We start from the raw sequence: 16,793 nt of genomic DNA on the forward strand, positions 1-16,793 counted from the left end.
CTTTCTCTCTTGACACAAAGTGGACACGTCATTAAACACTTCCACTTTAATTATATGATGATTCTCTATAGCCTGAATATGTAATTTTAGTATCTACATTTTTGGAAGGGTTTTATGAGAAAATGATAAATCAGTTTAGGTTTTTAAAGTGTTTGAGGTCACATGTTGATCTGATGTGGAAGATTCCTCAAGTCTTTTGGAGAATGAGATGAACTGTTCATGTACCAACATTTTTCTTAAATTGTTTCTTCATACTTGGTCAGATTTTTACAAATACATTTTTTGGTTCATTTCTGGCTCAACTTTGTATTTTTTTTTTCATGCTAGATGAAAATCATGTTGGGAAAACACTAACTTGTTTCCACCCATTTATTTTATATCCCATCTGTTCAGTTCTAGAAATCTCTCTTTAAACTCATAAACAGATCAGTGAACAATTTGTTATACAAATGCAAACCACAAGATGACTTAATTTCTTGATCTGTTTCATCTGAACATAAAAAAATAAACTTATTCAAAGCTGTTTGGTTTTTGATTTTTATTGCTTTTTGACGCCAGATTGTTCAGATGTTGATTGGTTTGTGGTTTTTCTGATTGCTTCCCCTCTTCAGAGTAATTACCTCATTAAATATTCCCCAAAACTGGCTTCTATTTTTCCCCAGTGGGATTTCTGGAGATACAGACAGGAATGATAACTGCTCTTAATGATGCCTCTTCAGTGTCACATCAATAATACCCCTCTTGATGCCTGATAACCACTTTTCAGGCCTATTTATGACAAAATTCATGACTTAATGTTGCAAAGATATCGGAATATCTTTAAGACACTTATTTATTAGAGTAAAATTTCCACAACAATGCGTACAGTGAATGTAAATGGTATCAAAACTTGGGCCACGGCCAGAGAAGAGGAGTGTTTTTAACGTAGTCCTGGAAGGCTGCCTCGGATCCCCATCTCTTCATCGCCTGCTTCTCCAGGATGGGGATGCCACTCACGTAACGCAGCAAAAACCACACAAACAGCGGAGATGCCACACTCAGGTACTGAGGCCCCTGCATGACGGACGAGGCCGAGAGCCAAAGGCCCGACCACTGCAGGATCTCCCCAAAGTAGTTGGGGTGTCTGCTGTAGCCCCACAGTCCACTCTGGATGAATCTCCCCTGTGGACACAAAGCATAAACTCTGTTTTTATTTGTTGTTTTAGATCTAACAAGGCATTTAGAGTAAGGGTGTCCAGTAGTAAGTCTACAACAAAACATTTGTCTTTTCTAGCAGCCATTGTACAGAGCATACAGCAGGAAAAACAGCTGACTGAACATGCTGGAATTCAGTCTGGGTTGCTAGGTAACGCACTGGAACTCTGCTTGGGTTGCTAGGTAACGGGCAACCCAAGCACTTTACATTGTGACTTTACATTCGGGAGGTTTTTGAACTGGCTCATTATCTAGACACCAAAAAATATATTATTTAATAATAAAATTATTATTTCATAATAAAAACTAATAATAAAAATAGTTGGGTGTTTTTAGGAGCAGTCGAAACCCAAATGGATGCGCAAAAAAAAGTGCAAAATGTAAATTTTGCATAATATGTCCACAAAGTATTTGTCTTTTCATAATCAAGCTTTTATAATAAGAACTATCAATAATTTTACTGAAAAGCTTACTTTTATGCACCCAGATCAGAGTTTATTTAATTTATTAAACTTGGCTAAATATTAGCAAGTGTTTTGGAATAAAGTGACCCAAATCATGTTTTCTATAATTAAAAATAAATTGGGTCAATTGAGCCTAAAAGACCTTGAAAACCAGTAAACATGAAGAATCATCTTTAAGTTTTGTATCTACAATGAATAACATCCCTATCCTACAAAAAAAAAAGTTGGACACTGTTATTTACTTGATTTTAGTTTTTTTTTTCTTGTATTTTGACTCAATGATTTTGGCTCACGTAACATAAACGTAGGACACCAGTGATCTAGGGCCTTCAGACTAACAAGCCTGCTTACTTACAGCATTATCTGGGCTGCGCTTGAAAAGCCACTTTTGCTGATCCGCAATAGCTTCGGCAGCGAAGCCAATACCCCAAACGGTCCAACCGATGTAGTCCCTGGGCCCCAGAGGCACATTACGCTTCTCGGTGTTCAGCATGAGGGTGGGAAGGAGGGTCATAAATACCCACACAGCTTGGAGGAACAGAAACAGATTAATCAGTTTCATTCAGCCTTGCTTTAATCCTTCCATGACAAAAAAAAAATGCATCTAAAGCAGAGTAAATACTGGCCTCTGTCTTGAATAAATGCATATAGGGAGCCAGAAAGTAGACATTGATTAATACGGGGAGGCTGATCTGGTTCAGACAGGGAGGAGGTAAAGAGCACTTTTCATACTTTGTCACAGTAAAACCACAAGCTTCAATCAATTTCACTGGGATTTTCTGACGTAGATCAATGTAGGACGTTGTGAAGTGGGAGAAAGAAGACGGTTTATGAGTTTTTCCTTCTGAAAACGGTGGTATCTATTTGCATTCAGAACCACATTTTGCTGCGTAGATCTATGGCTCTTATATCGAGGGCCGGCACAAGCTTTTTCGGAACCTTGAGCAGATTTTCATGGCTTCCCTTCCAGAAGAACTCGTCCCATAAAGCTCAGGCAATCAAAACAGTTTCTGTGGCCCTTATCAGAAACCCAACAGACACGAAATCAAAGAGCTACTAAAGCCACATAATTGTCTCTCTGTATCCAGCAGAGATACACAGTACAGCGGATTTAGCTCATCATGCAGGGCCGGTCCAAGGTTGCATGAAGCCTTGAGCAGAATTTGACTTGGGGGGCCCCTTTTGCTGCTAAGAACATCAGCACTTCTAACAGCATTTCACCAAAGATTTAGTAAATTCTGGGAGAAAGGCGTAATTTAATTAGCCAACCTAAAAAGCAATCAGTGATAACTGTTGTTCACTGAGATATATTTGTGAACAAACAGAGCTCAAACACTAAGATAAACTCACAGCATCAGATTGTTGCTATGGTAACAAAACAATCTAACTATGAAGATTAAACTTTTACATAGTAAACTTCCCAGCTCCTTAAAATCTTTAATTTTTTAACAATTCTAAATCTTTTAATTTATGTATGCTGTAACAATTAAATCAAATTTAGCAGCATTGATCATCTCAATAAACAAATGTTACATTTATGTATCTGTTGTTTGTGTTAAAATATTAGCACTTTTGGGGCCCCTGAAGCCCTGGGGGGCCTGATGGAGCTGCTGACTTAATCTGGATTAAACAGAAGTGCAAATGATTGATATTCTTTTTAATTACATTTTTTTGATTTGTTGTTTTTAAGACTCCATAGTTGTGGCGATGTCGTCCCATAACACATTTCCTGTCGACTCAACGTCTTTTAATATAAAAACATGGTGGACCGCCTCGGCCACCAGGCGAGTTTTCTTCTGTAAACCCGGATATCTACGTTGTTCCATGTCTACTTTATCTTGTGCATAACATCTTTGTAAATGTCGAACGGCTTTTGGTTTTAATGTGACAGAAAGCGGCGGTGTGCAGCTTCCTCTGCAGATACCTTGAACAGTCCAGTAAACAAAGAAAGTCCCGGGGCTGTCTCTGACATTGTTGAACCTGCGGTCATGACCGTCCTTCAAGATTCGCAGGAAAAGGAATGTGCCCAGCCTGCAGTGAGAACACAGTTAACATCTGTTTCCATTAACTAAGGCATCATTCATTAACTCCAGTGGCCTGACTTTAAACTTAAGACGCTCATTAGTTCCTCATCTGACTTCTCCAAGAACTCCTCCTTGCTTCATGCTAACACTGAACTGCTTTGGTGTGCGGCGTTTTGGACCGGTGCTGACTTTCTTACCTGAGCCCCCATGCTGTCACCAACCCGGTCTGCACCTTCTGCCGCGTGTGGCTCGCTCCTCCCCAGATCCGACTCAGGTGTGCCAGTAGTATAAATGTGCCAGAGCCTTCAAAAGGACAGACAGACAGATAGACAGACAGAGCTGAATTACAGAAATTATGGTGTGTAGCTCCACTTGTTGCAGGGCAAGGCGTGTCTAATAAATCTTTTACCCAGGGCGCTGTAGACAATTGGTTCCAAAGTTCAAAGTGGAGCGGAGAACAAGGAGAGGACGAGTAAGAAGAACCGTCAAGGTGATTCGTTAGTGGGAAAATATATATACTTTTTACAGCTATCAACAGGTAAGCTGCAGCTTTTGGAAATGTTGAAAACTCTAAGTTAAGATCGTCTAAATTACTTTGAAAATCTGTAACTTCCTGATTGGACTTATCCTGAACTATTTCCTTGTGAGTTTGGACAGAAGTCCATTTTATCATCAAATCAAGTCATTGTTTTCATTCTCAAACATCTAGTCATTTTGTTCAAGATGCGTAATGTTGGATTTGTTCAAATCTGTAATCAAATAAAAGAATCGTGGGAAAAAATAAAATCACAGCAACTTAAAGCTGCAGCAGTTTTAACTGGGTCTAAACTGCTGCAAAAGTGCTATTGGTTGCCATAGCGATACACAGATTTTTTTTTCTGAGGTATAAGAATTGGAAAACAATGAAAAAAAATTAAATGCTCAACTTTCTCCACTGGCACCTACAAAGCTTCCTCCCACTTTTTATCATATTAGGCAACAGATCCCATATAAAGGCGTTGTCAGACCCATTTTACTTGGGCAGTGACTCCAAGCGAAGCCAATTAAATTTGAAAGTGGCACCATAAGGGTTCAGGACATTTATGAAATGTTGCACATACGTGTCCAAACTTGGAAAATGTAACTTCGAGAAAACTTTGTATCCTAATCCTGCCAAAAATCTACAAAAAATATTCTCAATCAATAACCTTGTGACATATTTTCTTTCTGTTTTTGACATGTCAAATATAATTTATGCCATTCTTCATGATCAAATGGACAAATATTTATTAGCTTTGAAATAAATCTAAGCCTTCTTACAACTGCTGACCAGTTTTTACCATTTTTCTGCTGGTATTTTGATGGTTTATATTTTGACCTCTGAAGGCCTCTTTGCCATCACCCTAATCTGCAGTTCCCTCTCCAAACATGTTAGTAGCTACAAAAACAACTTTAAGCTTAAATCTGCTGAGTAAATTAAAAATTAGGGCTTTATCTTTTAAAAAAAATAATAAAACATAATATTCTATTAAGGTATTATTAAGTATATTGATTCAGTAGAGTAGACAATATTATTTTATTATTAATTTTATATAAACACAATGTGTTTATATAAATGTTTAGCTGCATATGGTGTAGTGAATTGACTTTTGAGATTTCTTCCTTCAAAATGCTCCATTTAATTCAAAACTTTTGTTTATGTCATCATATGACATGTTCATTTTAAAATGTAAATGTACTAAATAAACAGATGAAATTAAAATATTCACATATGGGTTTCCTCGTGCCTAGCAACGCCCCTGGTGCCATGCTTGCTTTGTGCGCCTCTGCTGTTGGAGGCCCTGATTGGCTCTGCTAAAGCTGAAGGAGGAGTTTTACCTCTAGACTCGTTTCACAACAAATCCACTTTAGATAATACCAGAACACAGCTTTTGTAATCATTACATATTGACATCAAAATGACTGCGCATAAAGCACGTTTTATTAAAAAATAAATCACGTAAAACTGAGCCGTTCGAGTCGTTTTCCAGTCTGGATTCATGAAGTCGTAGCTTGCTAAAATGAAAACAGGCGCTGGATGGCTCAAAGAGCTTTACCTGCCAAGTCGTAAAACTTCTCGGTTCTGAAAGCTGCAGCCAGAGCCCAGCCGGCCCACTGGATCCCCAGGTCGGTGAGGGCGCATTTGGCCAGAGTGCTTCCCATGATCATGTCCTGCAGCGCGGCGAGCAGCTCGGCGATCTGAGCGCCTGTCATAAAGCCACGCCTCCAAAAACCAGACAAATACTGAACAGTTTGGGTAAAGTTCACCACCGCGAGTCCACAGGAAGCGGGTTCTGCAATGAACTCTGGGTAGTGTAGTTCAAAGAGCGTCTGCTGGTGGAAGTCGTCAGTGCAGTCGATGCTAATACAGCTAAACAGGAATACAAAACTCTGAAATTTTCTCAAGAAAACAAAGGGGAAATTTATGATTTTGAAAAGTTGGAAAAAAAACTTGAACATTTTTTAGATTATTCAGAAAATTTCTATAAAAACACAAAAATGTCAGTTTTTGCCGGAAATTTACGCCTCATCTTAATAAATAAATAAATAAATAAATAAATAAATAAATAAATAAATAAATAAATAAATAAATAAACACATTTCTAAAAGTGGAAATTTTTTTTTTTACCTTTGAGACTCTGAATTATCCATGTTTTTTTATTCTAAAAAATTTCTGGAATTAATCTAAAAATTTCGGATTTTTTTTTCTTGAATTTCCACCTTTACAGACTCAAAAATGTCCTTGTTTTTTCAATATTTTTTTAGATTAATCTAAAAAAAAAATCTGATTTTATTTTCTAATAAACTTTCGACTTTAAAGAGTCAGAAATGTCCTTGTTTTTTTCTATAATTTTTTTAGATTAATCTAAAAACTTCAGGGGTTTTTTGACAGAAATGTACTCATCCTTTATTTTTACCTCTTGTAACCAGATTAAATAGTTATTATCAACAACTATTAACTGTCAATAACTGTTATTTATGTACAGTGGCAATAAATAACTACTTAGAAAAGTCTTAAAATACTTTAACCTTTTATTTCAGTAGTAAAAAGTCTAATTCTCTAACAGATTCCCAGACTTTTAGGAAAAGAAACTGACCCACGGCGTGACGGATCCTTAGCCATCTGATGTGAGGAATTTTTTAAAAGATTCAGTCTTTGTTTTGCGGCAGTGCTCTCCAAACTCTTTTGTCTTGATGGCCAAAATGATCACATTTAAAATACTGCCAGGTCATTAAATCTTGAATTAAAAATGCAAAATCACTTTGTAAAATATTTTTTTCTTTCTTACCTGTTGTGATACACTAAGCTTGCAATGTTTTATTGAAATAAAGAAGACAGATAAGTCAACCCAAATAAATAAATAAGTCTTTCATCTGAGTTTCATTATTTTTTGACTTATGTTTTCCTTGTGTCAGTTTTACACATCTATGCTTCTTGAAAGACACTTTTTGCTGTTTTTTATGTTATAAACAAAGAAAAATTCACCTCTGTGTCTCGTTATACTTTTGTATCTCATTAAGTATTTTTTGTGTGTTTTTCTCTCAGGAATAAACACAGACGAGATCAAACATGGCAGAGAGCACAAGCCCAAAAGGCAACTCTGGCGATTTTGCTAAAAAAGTGCAAAGACAGCTGAGCAGAGGCAAAGAAAAGGTGCAAACTTTAGGATTTCTAGTTTATCAAATACCAAAACAAGGAAAGAAAGGAGAGATTTAGGTGATTTTTTTACTTCACTGCAGGTGATGCAAAGGCTTGGAAAGTCGATGGAGACGAGAGATGATCAGTTTGAACACTCCCTCCAGATGTTCAACGACCAGCAGGTAACAAAATCTTAAGCTCAATTATTCTTAATAATCACAAATAAGCTCTAAACCTGTTGAAAAAGTATTCATGTCCCTTAATCTACATTAGTTTTACTTCACAACGACCAATTTTAATGTTTTCCTTGGTTTTTATGTGGTAAAACAACAGAGTAGCTCAGGCTTGTTAAATTGAAGGAATGAAACACAAATTTTGAAATTGTTTACAAATAAAATATTGAAAATTCAGCCCCCTATTACTATGATATCCCTAAATAAAAGCTAAGAAAAACATACAGCTGTCAAAAGTCACTGAATGGTCCAGTCAAAGTCTAGACCTAAATCCAATTGAGAATAAATGGAAAGACTTAAAAATTGGCAAAGAGTGATTTCATTAAATATTGAGTATTTCTGAAAATAATTTCCCACCACAATTTTCAGATTTTCCTTTAAATAAATGTTTAAAAAAGAGATCCAAAACAATTACGCATCATTTTCCTTGTTTCTTTGTGATGATTTTTACCGTAAAATCCTGTCAAAATGCATTAAAGACATTAAAGCATCGTAAACTCCTTTTCTATTTGCAGACAGACGGGAACCGGATGTACAAGGACTTACGGAACTACATTGATGCAATAAGAGGTATGAAGTGGTTGCTTGCACGTGCAGCAGATGTAGATTTGTGCCATCTGCTGGTCTCAGATAAGTTGTTGTACTTTCTGCAGACATGCGTGAAGCGTCACGACGCCTCTCTCAGTCTCTGTTTGATGTTTATGAAAGCGACTGGGCTGGAGAGGAAGACCTGGGAGCCATTGTTGAGGTTAGTGACCGAGAGAAAACAGCAACATGCATACAATAGAATAAATATACTTTATTTATCCCCAGTTGCTTATTAATTAAGAAGCGACTCCAACAGTGTTAAATATTAATAATAGATACAACAGAGCATTTAATTCTAATAAATAAGGAGAGGTAGAAACCACAGGGGTTGAACTCATTCTTCTATCTGTCTTAAAGCTGCAAAATGTAACTTTTATAAAAAAATATTTTTTACATATTTGTTGAAACTGTCATTATGCCATGGCAGTATGGTATAAATCAAGCTCCTCTGCTTTCTCCCAGTGCTCCCAGTGCTAACTGGAAACAACCAATCAGAGCCTGGAGTGGTTTCACAAAATGTTGAGTATTTCTGAATATAAACTCCCAACACAATTTTCAGATTTTTCTTATAATAAATGGTAAAAAATATCCAAAACAACTATGCTTCATTTTTCCTCCAATTTACAATTATGAGTCCTTTGTGGTGGTTTTTAGCGCTGTCAATCACAATCTGGTGTGATGCTGCTTATTCCACGGTTTTCTCCCCTCTTGCTGTTACGCTGCAGCTAGCATAGCATTTTGAGAATGCTAGTGCTAGCTAGCATAGCCACATATGACGGCAGATAAACGGCTTTCCTGTAACTGTAAGTTGTTGTTTCTCAGCCATAAGAACATTTAGCAGCGAGTACATGCCATTGATTGACAGTATTAAGACCCGCCTCCTGGCTCTGATTGGTTGTTTTTGATCGGGAGCGGTGCATTTCTTCAGATGGCGATAATAGCTCAGGGAAGAAGTGAAGGAGATTGATCTTTTTACAGATTATCCATCTTGTACCAAACTATCCTTCATGGTGACAGTTTTAACAAATATGTAAAAATATATATTCTTTATAAAAGTTACATATTGCAGCTTTAGTGAATAATTAAAGTAATGTTTACGCCGGTTAATGAAGGGCGAGGACCTCCTGTGGAACGACCACGAGGTGAAGATGTTGGACCAGGTCGTCCGCACCATGGAGTCCTACGTGGGACAGTTCCCAGATATTCGGGTAATGCAGGGAAACAGAGCTGAACATGCGGACAAAACAAAAGCGTGAGAACAAATTCACATTTCCATGAATCTACTTTTTAACTCGTAGGAGAAAATTGCCAAGAGGGGAAGAAAACGGGTGGATTACGACTCGTCCCTTCACACCCTGGAGTCTCTGCAGACCGCCAAGAAGAGGGACGATATCAAGATAAGCAAGGTCTTTGAAAGAGTATTAAAAATCTTAGAAGGTTTTTTCATGTGCCTGCATCTGCTTAAATATACATCCTTTCACTCTGCAGGCAAAGGAAGAGATGCTAGCTGCCAAAAACATCTATGACGGGATCAACAATGAGCTGAAAGAGGAGCTGCCTGTCCTCTATGACAGGTCCGATAGCTTTCTTTGTAATGTTAAATTTCTCTTTCCTCTTTCACATCTTTTTAAATTAATTGTGTGTTTTTCTCCCTGTAGCCGCATCGGATGTTACGTGGCTGTCTTCTCAGCTGTGTCTAATTTACGAGACATCTTCTATAAGGAAATGAGCACGGTATGTCTCGCCTTGAAGTGAAATACGATTATAACGTGGACAGATTTTCTTGTTTTGACCACCGTGTCCTCTTTCAGCTCAATCTTGATCTGCAGTGTGTGATAAAAGAGCTGCAGGCTCAGCATCCTGACAAAACGTTTTCTGTGAGGGGGCTGCAGAGGTAGGTTTCCCCCTCTAGGCTTTACATACAGTTGATAAAAATAATAAAAACAGAAGGTTTTCACATGTATTCATCACAGCTGGAGGTTTTTTGAGCTGTAATGGATCAGAAAAATATGCTGTTTTTTCTTGGAACTTTTTTAAGATGCAATTTTTGCTTTGCAAAAGTTTTAATATCCCATGAATTTTTCACATTTTGTCATCTTATTGAAAAAGTATGAGTTCCACTGGCAGATTATTTTCACTTAACATGGGCAAATTGTCTTGTTATAAGTAAATATATCTGCCAATAGGACTAGTTTTCATCAAAATTAAAGAATTATTTACTTAAAACAAGCTTCTACATCTTGCTGAAAAGTTACTTGTAAGTTAGTTTTGCCTTATTTCAAGTGTACTAAGATATTTGCAGAAGAAATTAGACTAAAAATAGTAAGATTTAGTATTTCTGCAGTGCAATGGCTGCTGGAAAAGACAAGTATTTTGTTGTTGACTTAGCATCTAGAAACCACTTTCTGGTGCGCAGGAGGCTCCACTTCTGCTTTTCAAAGATTTACAGTTGTATAATTATGCATCTGTTTTCAGCCATTTTCACATGTGAGTGAAAACATTGAGTTTGGCCAGCAGCTTATTTGGATTTAAAGTGACAAGATGCCCCAAAAGTAGCTAAATCTGAACAATCAGAACAGACTAAAATGTCATTATACAAGAATGATTTGCCAAAAAAATTTAAAATAAAAATTATGAAAACGTTTTGTGTAGCCCATAGACCTACCCTAAAATATTCAAGGAAGAACAATAGGTCACCTTTAACTCAGAGGAAGATGAGCACACATACAATTGTCAGATTTTTATTTTTCATAATTGTTGAAATCGATGCATTAATTTACTTTTCCTGATCTTTCTCATGCATTCCCAATAAAACCAATTCATGTTTGTGGCTTTAACTTAATAAAATTTAAAAAAGGTTTGGCTATGAAACCTTTGCAGACACTGCAGATATAAAAAGTTGTCACATTCCCGTAAATTATTTCAGGTATGGCTCCCTGAAGAGACGGACTCTGCTGTCCCCCAGGGCCTGGAAGGCCAGTTTTTCCGAATTTAACCGGACCTACAATCCCAGAATGAGCCTGCGGTCCAGTCTCAAGTCTCCGGATAAACCGCGCCACAGCACTCTGTCCAGAGACAGCAGCACACTCGGCTTCTCCTCTCGGTCGTCCACCCTGAACAGGAGCCTGACCGAATCCAGAGAGCTGGACACGACTTCCTGCCACTCCGAGAACCGAAGCTCTGTGGCGCAGGAGGAAGCCGCAGCGGGAACATCTGGGAAAGAGAAGTCCGGAGCAGCCAGCGGTCAGGCCGAAGAGGGGAAGAGCTCCAAAGAGGTAGAAGATAAAAAAGATGGAGAAAAAGCTCCACCAAGTGAGAGCAGCTCTGAACTGAACAACTCCTGCGAGTCGGAGAGCTTGGAGCTGCAGCTGTCCGCAGCCCAAAGCGAAACGCTGCACATCGAAGAAAAAGAAGAAGAAACCTCTGCGACCCTTGACTCACAGAAAGCAAACGGTCTAAAGAACGGCGACGTCGGCGCGTTGAACTCTGACACCAGCAACCTGCGCATTCCTCAGAAGGTTGGTCTCCTAATTATCTCGCAGCTGAGGCATGCTGGTTCTATTTCTGGTTTGTTCCTACATGTTATAACTCTTGTTCTCTTTAGGAGGGTGCTGGAGAAAAACAAGCGCCCCACGACTCAAAGACCACAACGGTTTAAAGGTTTCACACTTTAGAAAAGAAACAGGTTTGCTTCTTTTATTTCATAAATTCACGTTGCACCTTACTTTTAGTATTTGACGTCTTTTTTCCCCTTCTGCCTGAACAGAAGACTGAAAACGACAGCTGGTCAAGAGGCAAAAATAAAAAGGAAGAAGACAGCCGGGCAGACGAGTCCAACTGTTGTTTAATGACTGATGTTTCTGGTAGTTTTCTCATTTATCTTTCAATCAAATCAAGTTTGTCCCAGAAGGAGCTTCTCATTTTAATAAAAACAAACCAAACAGAAAGTGTTCTTGAATAAACAGTTTATTAGTATAAATGCACAAGGTAGCACATTGTGCTTAGCTTCTCTTATTAGAAGAAACTGAACTAAACTGATAATTTTTATGTTTTTACTAACTGGAAGGCCAAAACCAAAGCATGATGAGTCAAGATTGTCAGGGATTAATAACATCTTACACATTTAATGATACGTAGAAATATTTCTAACATTTATTACTAAAAAATCTAATAAGTTAGAGTTTGCAGTGCATCTTTATGTGTTGTGTTTGGCTTAATAAGAGTTGAAATTGGTTTTTAAATTTGTGTAATTCATGTAAAGTATACACCTTGAACTTTTCACATTTTGGTTACATTGCAACCACTAATTTTTATGTTTTTATTGCAACCTTGCTGATAGATAACACAAATCTGGACATAATTGAGTAGTTAATGATGAGAATCAATACAGGGTTTAAATTTTTCTCTGCAGCTAAGCATGAACAAGAAATAAAGCTGTAATTGCTCAAACTTAATGTTGTCACAGATTCTCTATTCAGTGTACATCTGGAGTTTGACAGAACCAATTAGAAAGATGAAAATGCTTCAAACTGAAATGTGTGTCAAGCTAAACAAGGCATTGTGAGTCTTAAAATGCAAATTCTGGTTTATTTTAAGATTTGAATTAATAATTATACATATTTTAATTGGAAAACAACAAAACACACCTGAAACACGCGGCTTCCTTGTATGGCATAATGGAAACATCAAAATAAATCAGATGATATCAAATTAAGTCTGGATTGTCCTTGGGTACAATTTCACCATGAACTGAAGAAATCATGTTCATTTATTCATAGAAATATACCATGGAAATGCCCAGATTATTGTTTGTCCCCAAGACTCATACATTTAAAGACGAATATAAATTAGAAATGCAGTGTGTAAGTAAAAAATGACCGACATTCATACAAGAAAACCAAATTAGTGAGTCGTATTACTCTTGTACTTACTCTTAAAGGTACTTGTATAAAAGATTAGAAGGTGTTTCAATGGTATCATTCATTCATTCATTCAGATAGGCCACAACAACTTGACCGTCGGATCGAGCAGCGCCACTTCCGGGTTCACTTTTTGGGTCGCATTTTAACCAACAGAGTCGCGCATCTGTTTCATAGAGGATCTCTGAGGCAGTAGAAGAGGAAAGGGAGGGGCGGAAACGGCGAGTGTCTCCCTCCCGACTCACGAGTCTTCAGAAACTGTCTGCTCTTACTGTATTTCACCCACGCAGTTAAGTTTCACTTGGTGGAGTTAAAACCTTAAACCCCGGAAAAACAACAGAGAGTGTTTGCTCTTTGTTTTTCTTGTTTTACCCGCCGTAAAAAGAAGTTGTTTGGTCCGTTGTTGAGGTTTCGTGTCGCGGTTGCTCCACAGCTGTTGCTGCGCCCTCAGGTAAGTAAGTCCAAACAACAGCTGCGGTGGAACAATGTCTGATTGATTAACTGCTGAATGGGAGGCGGGAGAGCTTTGTGTGACGGCCTGGTTTTATTAAATTATGGAGGTCAGTCCGCTTTCTGGTCAGACAAGTGAACGGACCGCAGTGAAAGCTGGTGTGAAAGTGGTTTGGCTTTTTTTTAAAGGTCATTCGTTTAACAAAGAAGTTCAGCTGGTTGGTGAAGTGTGCTGGTTGTAAAGCAGGAAATGTTTGTTTGAACACCTCAACTTGTTAAAAATTCAAGTAAACTGTTGGTGAAACTGTCAATGTTTGTTTAATTTGTGCCTTTCTTTCAGGTAGCCAAACTCACCCAGCATTCACAATGAATAGTAAGTTCACATTTTGATTAAATTGTGCATATATTAAACGTATTGCTTCGTTTTAAGATTTAGTGAGTATTAAGTTTAGGAATGTTGTTAAAGGCATAAGCAAACTGTTGACTCCCAAAGTTTGGGTTGGGACTCCATTTTGAGTCTTGAGATCCTCTTGAAAAAATAACTAAACAGCTATGGGAGCGCATGTGTTTTATAGTGTAAAAGAAAAACAAAAATATATCAGGACTTGAATAAATTAAAGCAACATATTATTTAGTAAAAATTAGGGCTGTGTGGATATAAAATTTTGGGTCGATATTTAATATTACTGCTATTAAAACGGATATTTCCTGATATTACTTATATTTCTCAGCTATTTTGACACATTTTGGGAAACAAATAAGATGAAAACAAATATTTAATATCGACCCGGTTTTATTTATCAGACTGTGACTGGCACCTTAAGAAAAAAATAAAAGTAATGCCCATCTATCAATTTACCCCTAGGACTGAAAATCACTGAACTTTTAAAACAATGTCATGAAATATTCAACAAGCAAATAACTAATACAATAGTTGACTTATAATATAGCAGAATACACCCTCCGCAGTGGGAAATTGCCTAGAACTTTTTATTTTGGCCCAAAGGTCACATTTATAACTGAAATATGTTTTTCTAGATAATTCTAAGTTTTTGTTGGAAATTCTTGTAACTCCAATAGGAAATAAAAAGCTGTTTGGTTTAAAGGTGTGGCGCAGCCTGTTGACGAACAACCACGCACAAATTTGCAGATGGTAGCAGTCAGAAATTCAAATAAAATTATTCTAGCAGCTTTTGGTCAGAGTTTAGACTTCAGGAGGGATTTTTTTTTCTGGTGTGAAACTCAGAAAGCAGCATATTAGTTCCTCCAGGCAACATTAGAAAATCATATATAATAACAAATGACAGGTAAACGCATTGATCTTCAAAGATATTTAGGATTTAATACTGAAACAATTCAAAAACATTAACTTTTAGAAATTACTATATATTTTTGTAAAAGTCAGCAGTCAGAAATAAAATATTTATTGTGATAAATATAGCCAAAATAATTTTATTAGGGTCAGTGTACATAAAAAGTAAGAAATGTGGCCACCAAAAAATTGACATTTCTAGATTAATTTCCCATATTTACAAGAAAAACTGGGACATTCTGTCAGTCATTTAAAAAACAGGATAATTTTCCAGGATTAAAGACATTTTCACATTAAAACTATTATGTTCTGACATTTTGAAGTAAAAATGTTCATAGAATATGCTAATTGATAGTATCTGCCTTTAATTATGGAAATTATCTCTTTTTTGTAAGTTTGATGTTTCTACATCAAAAAACTTTTTTTTCTTGTAAATATGTAAGGTAAATGTTTGATTTTTGACAGTAATTTGCTCCTTATTTACTCCCTAACCCCATTATTTTCTGCTTGTCATCTACACTGGCCTTAATATTCTGCCACAATTTCCATCTCCTTCAAATTGAAAATGCATATGAATATAAAATAACAATTAGAACCAGTCTGACACCTTCAGGTATATAAAACATATTTTACTGATTATTGTCCAGAAATTCTGCTGCTCTCTGAAATATTCAGAGAAAATAAAAAATCTGTTTATGTATTTTAGTAAACTCTTAACGAGAGAGAAGAATTAACTTCTACACTCAAATGGAAAAGATAAACTTTTCCCATGCATAATATTTTCTTTTTTTAAGTGAACAATGCCTTATGTTACAGTCCTAATCCAAAATAATCAGATTAGATTATCACAACATGATGGGTTGTTACACAAGTAGCCCTTGTTCATTGAGATTGTGTTTTCTGACATTTTTAACGAGCTCCCTTATCTTCCAGGTACAGATCTGAACTCATCAAGCGCGTTTACACAGCAAGCTGTGACGCGGAGTGAGTATTCGGCTTTTAACAGATAGTTACCAAACTACTGCTTTTTCCTGTCACAGCAAACAGATACTCTGTCACAATATGTTCTGTTTCATAAACATATTTGTTTTTCTGCAGATTCAACTTTGTGGCCGACAGCTTTTCCTAAACAAGCAAACGACTCCGTTATTTATGGTAACACCTTCACTCCTTGTTTTTCACTGTTTTTGTTGCATTATCCACATGGAGTCACTTTAATACGCAGAAGAAGAAGAAGACGGAGCTACCTTCGTTTTACCAGATGCTAATAAAAACGAGAGCTGTATATTTAAAGTGTTTATTTCTGTTGGTTCAGTTTATTGGGAACAAACTGCTCAATGAAATGATTTTAACACTGAAATGCAAACGTAATGAAAAGTAAGTCGGCAGTATACACATTTAATCAGGTGCTTGAAATCCTTGAAAATTTCAATTAGATGTTTTCAAGGTTTGAAAAGTGCTTGATTTCTGTGTAAAGTGGTTAATATTCTGGCTGCACAGTTTTGAAATAAACATCTAGGAGAGAAGACTCGTTACAGAAAGTGAACTGATTCATATTTAAACATTTAATTTGAGCTCAACAGGTTTGTTAAATGTAATGATCATTTCTAATGACTCAATGAGTAAGTGCTGCATTTACACTGCATTCAATGTGAATCCATGTGATTGGAGCTATCCCCGTTTTTACATACTTTGTCCTTCCACTAAACTTTCAAATTAGTTTGAATACTCTGTAAACGGCCAACTTATTGACCTTTTTTTGGCTTAACTACCTTGTTGAGGAGGATCTGTTGGACAACTGTAGTGTTGACATTTTCCCTTATTGTGTAGGCTGCGACATGGCTAAGACAGAATCATTAATGGTGATGAATCAATTATAAATGATCAACTCATTTAGTAATTGATCGTTTACTAGAGCACACAGACTCAAAAAAGGTAAAAGAACCTACTC

General features: G+C 36.8%; 2 protein-coding genes and 1 long non-coding RNA gene across 3 annotated transcripts; 2 read left to right on the forward strand and 1 right to left on the reverse strand.

Annotated features, from left to right (window-relative positions):
* Positions 1 to 764: 764 nt before the first annotated feature.
* LOC106936181 (uncharacterized) lies at positions 765 to 6,352 on the reverse strand. The gene is made up of 6 exons (XM_015017024.1): positions 6,330 to 6,352; positions 5,758 to 6,071; positions 3,880 to 3,985; positions 3,583 to 3,689; positions 2,014 to 2,186; positions 765 to 1,161 (listed from the first exon to the last, which is right to left on the reverse strand). The coding sequence occupies exons 1-6, from the start codon at positions 6,350 to 6,352 to the stop codon at positions 883 to 885; spliced, it is 1,002 nt and encodes a 333-aa protein (XP_014872510.1). The 3' UTR covers positions 765 to 882.
* Positions 3,999 to 13,406, forward strand: LOC106936185 (bridging integrator 2-like). The gene is made up of 13 exons (XM_015017028.1): positions 3,999 to 4,220; positions 7,248 to 7,355; positions 7,442 to 7,522; positions 8,089 to 8,143; positions 8,227 to 8,321; positions 9,274 to 9,369; positions 9,460 to 9,567; positions 9,650 to 9,735; positions 9,820 to 9,895; positions 9,973 to 10,055; positions 11,088 to 11,679; positions 11,766 to 11,846; positions 11,928 to 13,406. The coding sequence occupies exons 2-12, from the start codon at positions 7,272 to 7,274 to the stop codon at positions 11,817 to 11,819; spliced, it is 1,410 nt and encodes a 469-aa protein (XP_014872514.1). The 5' UTR covers positions 3,999 to 4,220; positions 7,248 to 7,271; the 3' UTR covers positions 11,820 to 11,846; positions 11,928 to 13,406.
* Positions 13,407 to 13,564: 158 nt separating this feature from the next.
* Positions 13,565 to 16,785, forward strand: LOC106936186 (uncharacterized). Its single transcript, XR_001422072.1, has 4 exons — positions 13,565 to 13,700; positions 13,871 to 13,903; positions 15,776 to 15,826; positions 15,941 to 16,785. It is a non-coding gene; the product is annotated as an uncharacterized LOC106936186 (long non-coding RNA).
* Positions 16,786 to 16,793: the final 8 nt, after the last annotated feature.

This window comes from Poecilia latipinna, unplaced genomic scaffold (genome assembly GCF_001443285.1).
Source record: "Poecilia latipinna isolate Pla-1442-1.1 unplaced genomic scaffold, P_latipinna-1.0 Scaffold2092, whole genome shotgun sequence".
Lineage (NCBI taxonomy): Eukaryota > Metazoa > Chordata > Actinopteri > Cyprinodontiformes > Poeciliidae > Poecilia > Poecilia latipinna.

Bases quoted from the DNA above. Each gene is read 5' to 3' on its own strand.
- LOC106936185 (XM_015017028.1), top strand. From the start codon at position 7,272: ATGGCAGAGAGCACAAGCCCAAAAGGCAACTCTGGCGATTTTGCTAAA. The intron at 7,356-7,441 runs GTGCAAACTTTA...ACTTCACTGCAG, and splicing joins TGAGCAGAGGCAAAGAAAAG to GTGATGCAAAGGCTTGGAAA. The intron at 8,322-9,273 runs GTTAGTGACCGA...CGGTTAATGAAG, and splicing joins ACCTGGGAGCCATTGTTGAG to GGCGAGGACCTCCTGTGGAA.
- LOC106936181 (XM_015017024.1), bottom strand. From the start codon at position 6,352: ATGGATAATTCAGAGTCTCAAAG. The intron at 3,690-3,879 runs GTAAGAAAGTCA...TTCTCACTGCAG, and splicing joins GTGACAGCATGGGGGCTCAG to GCTGGGCACATTCCTTTTCC. The intron at 1,162-2,013 runs GTAAGTAAGCAG...TTGTGTCCACAG, and splicing joins AGCGCAGCCCAGATAATGCT to GGGAGATTCATCCAGAGTGG.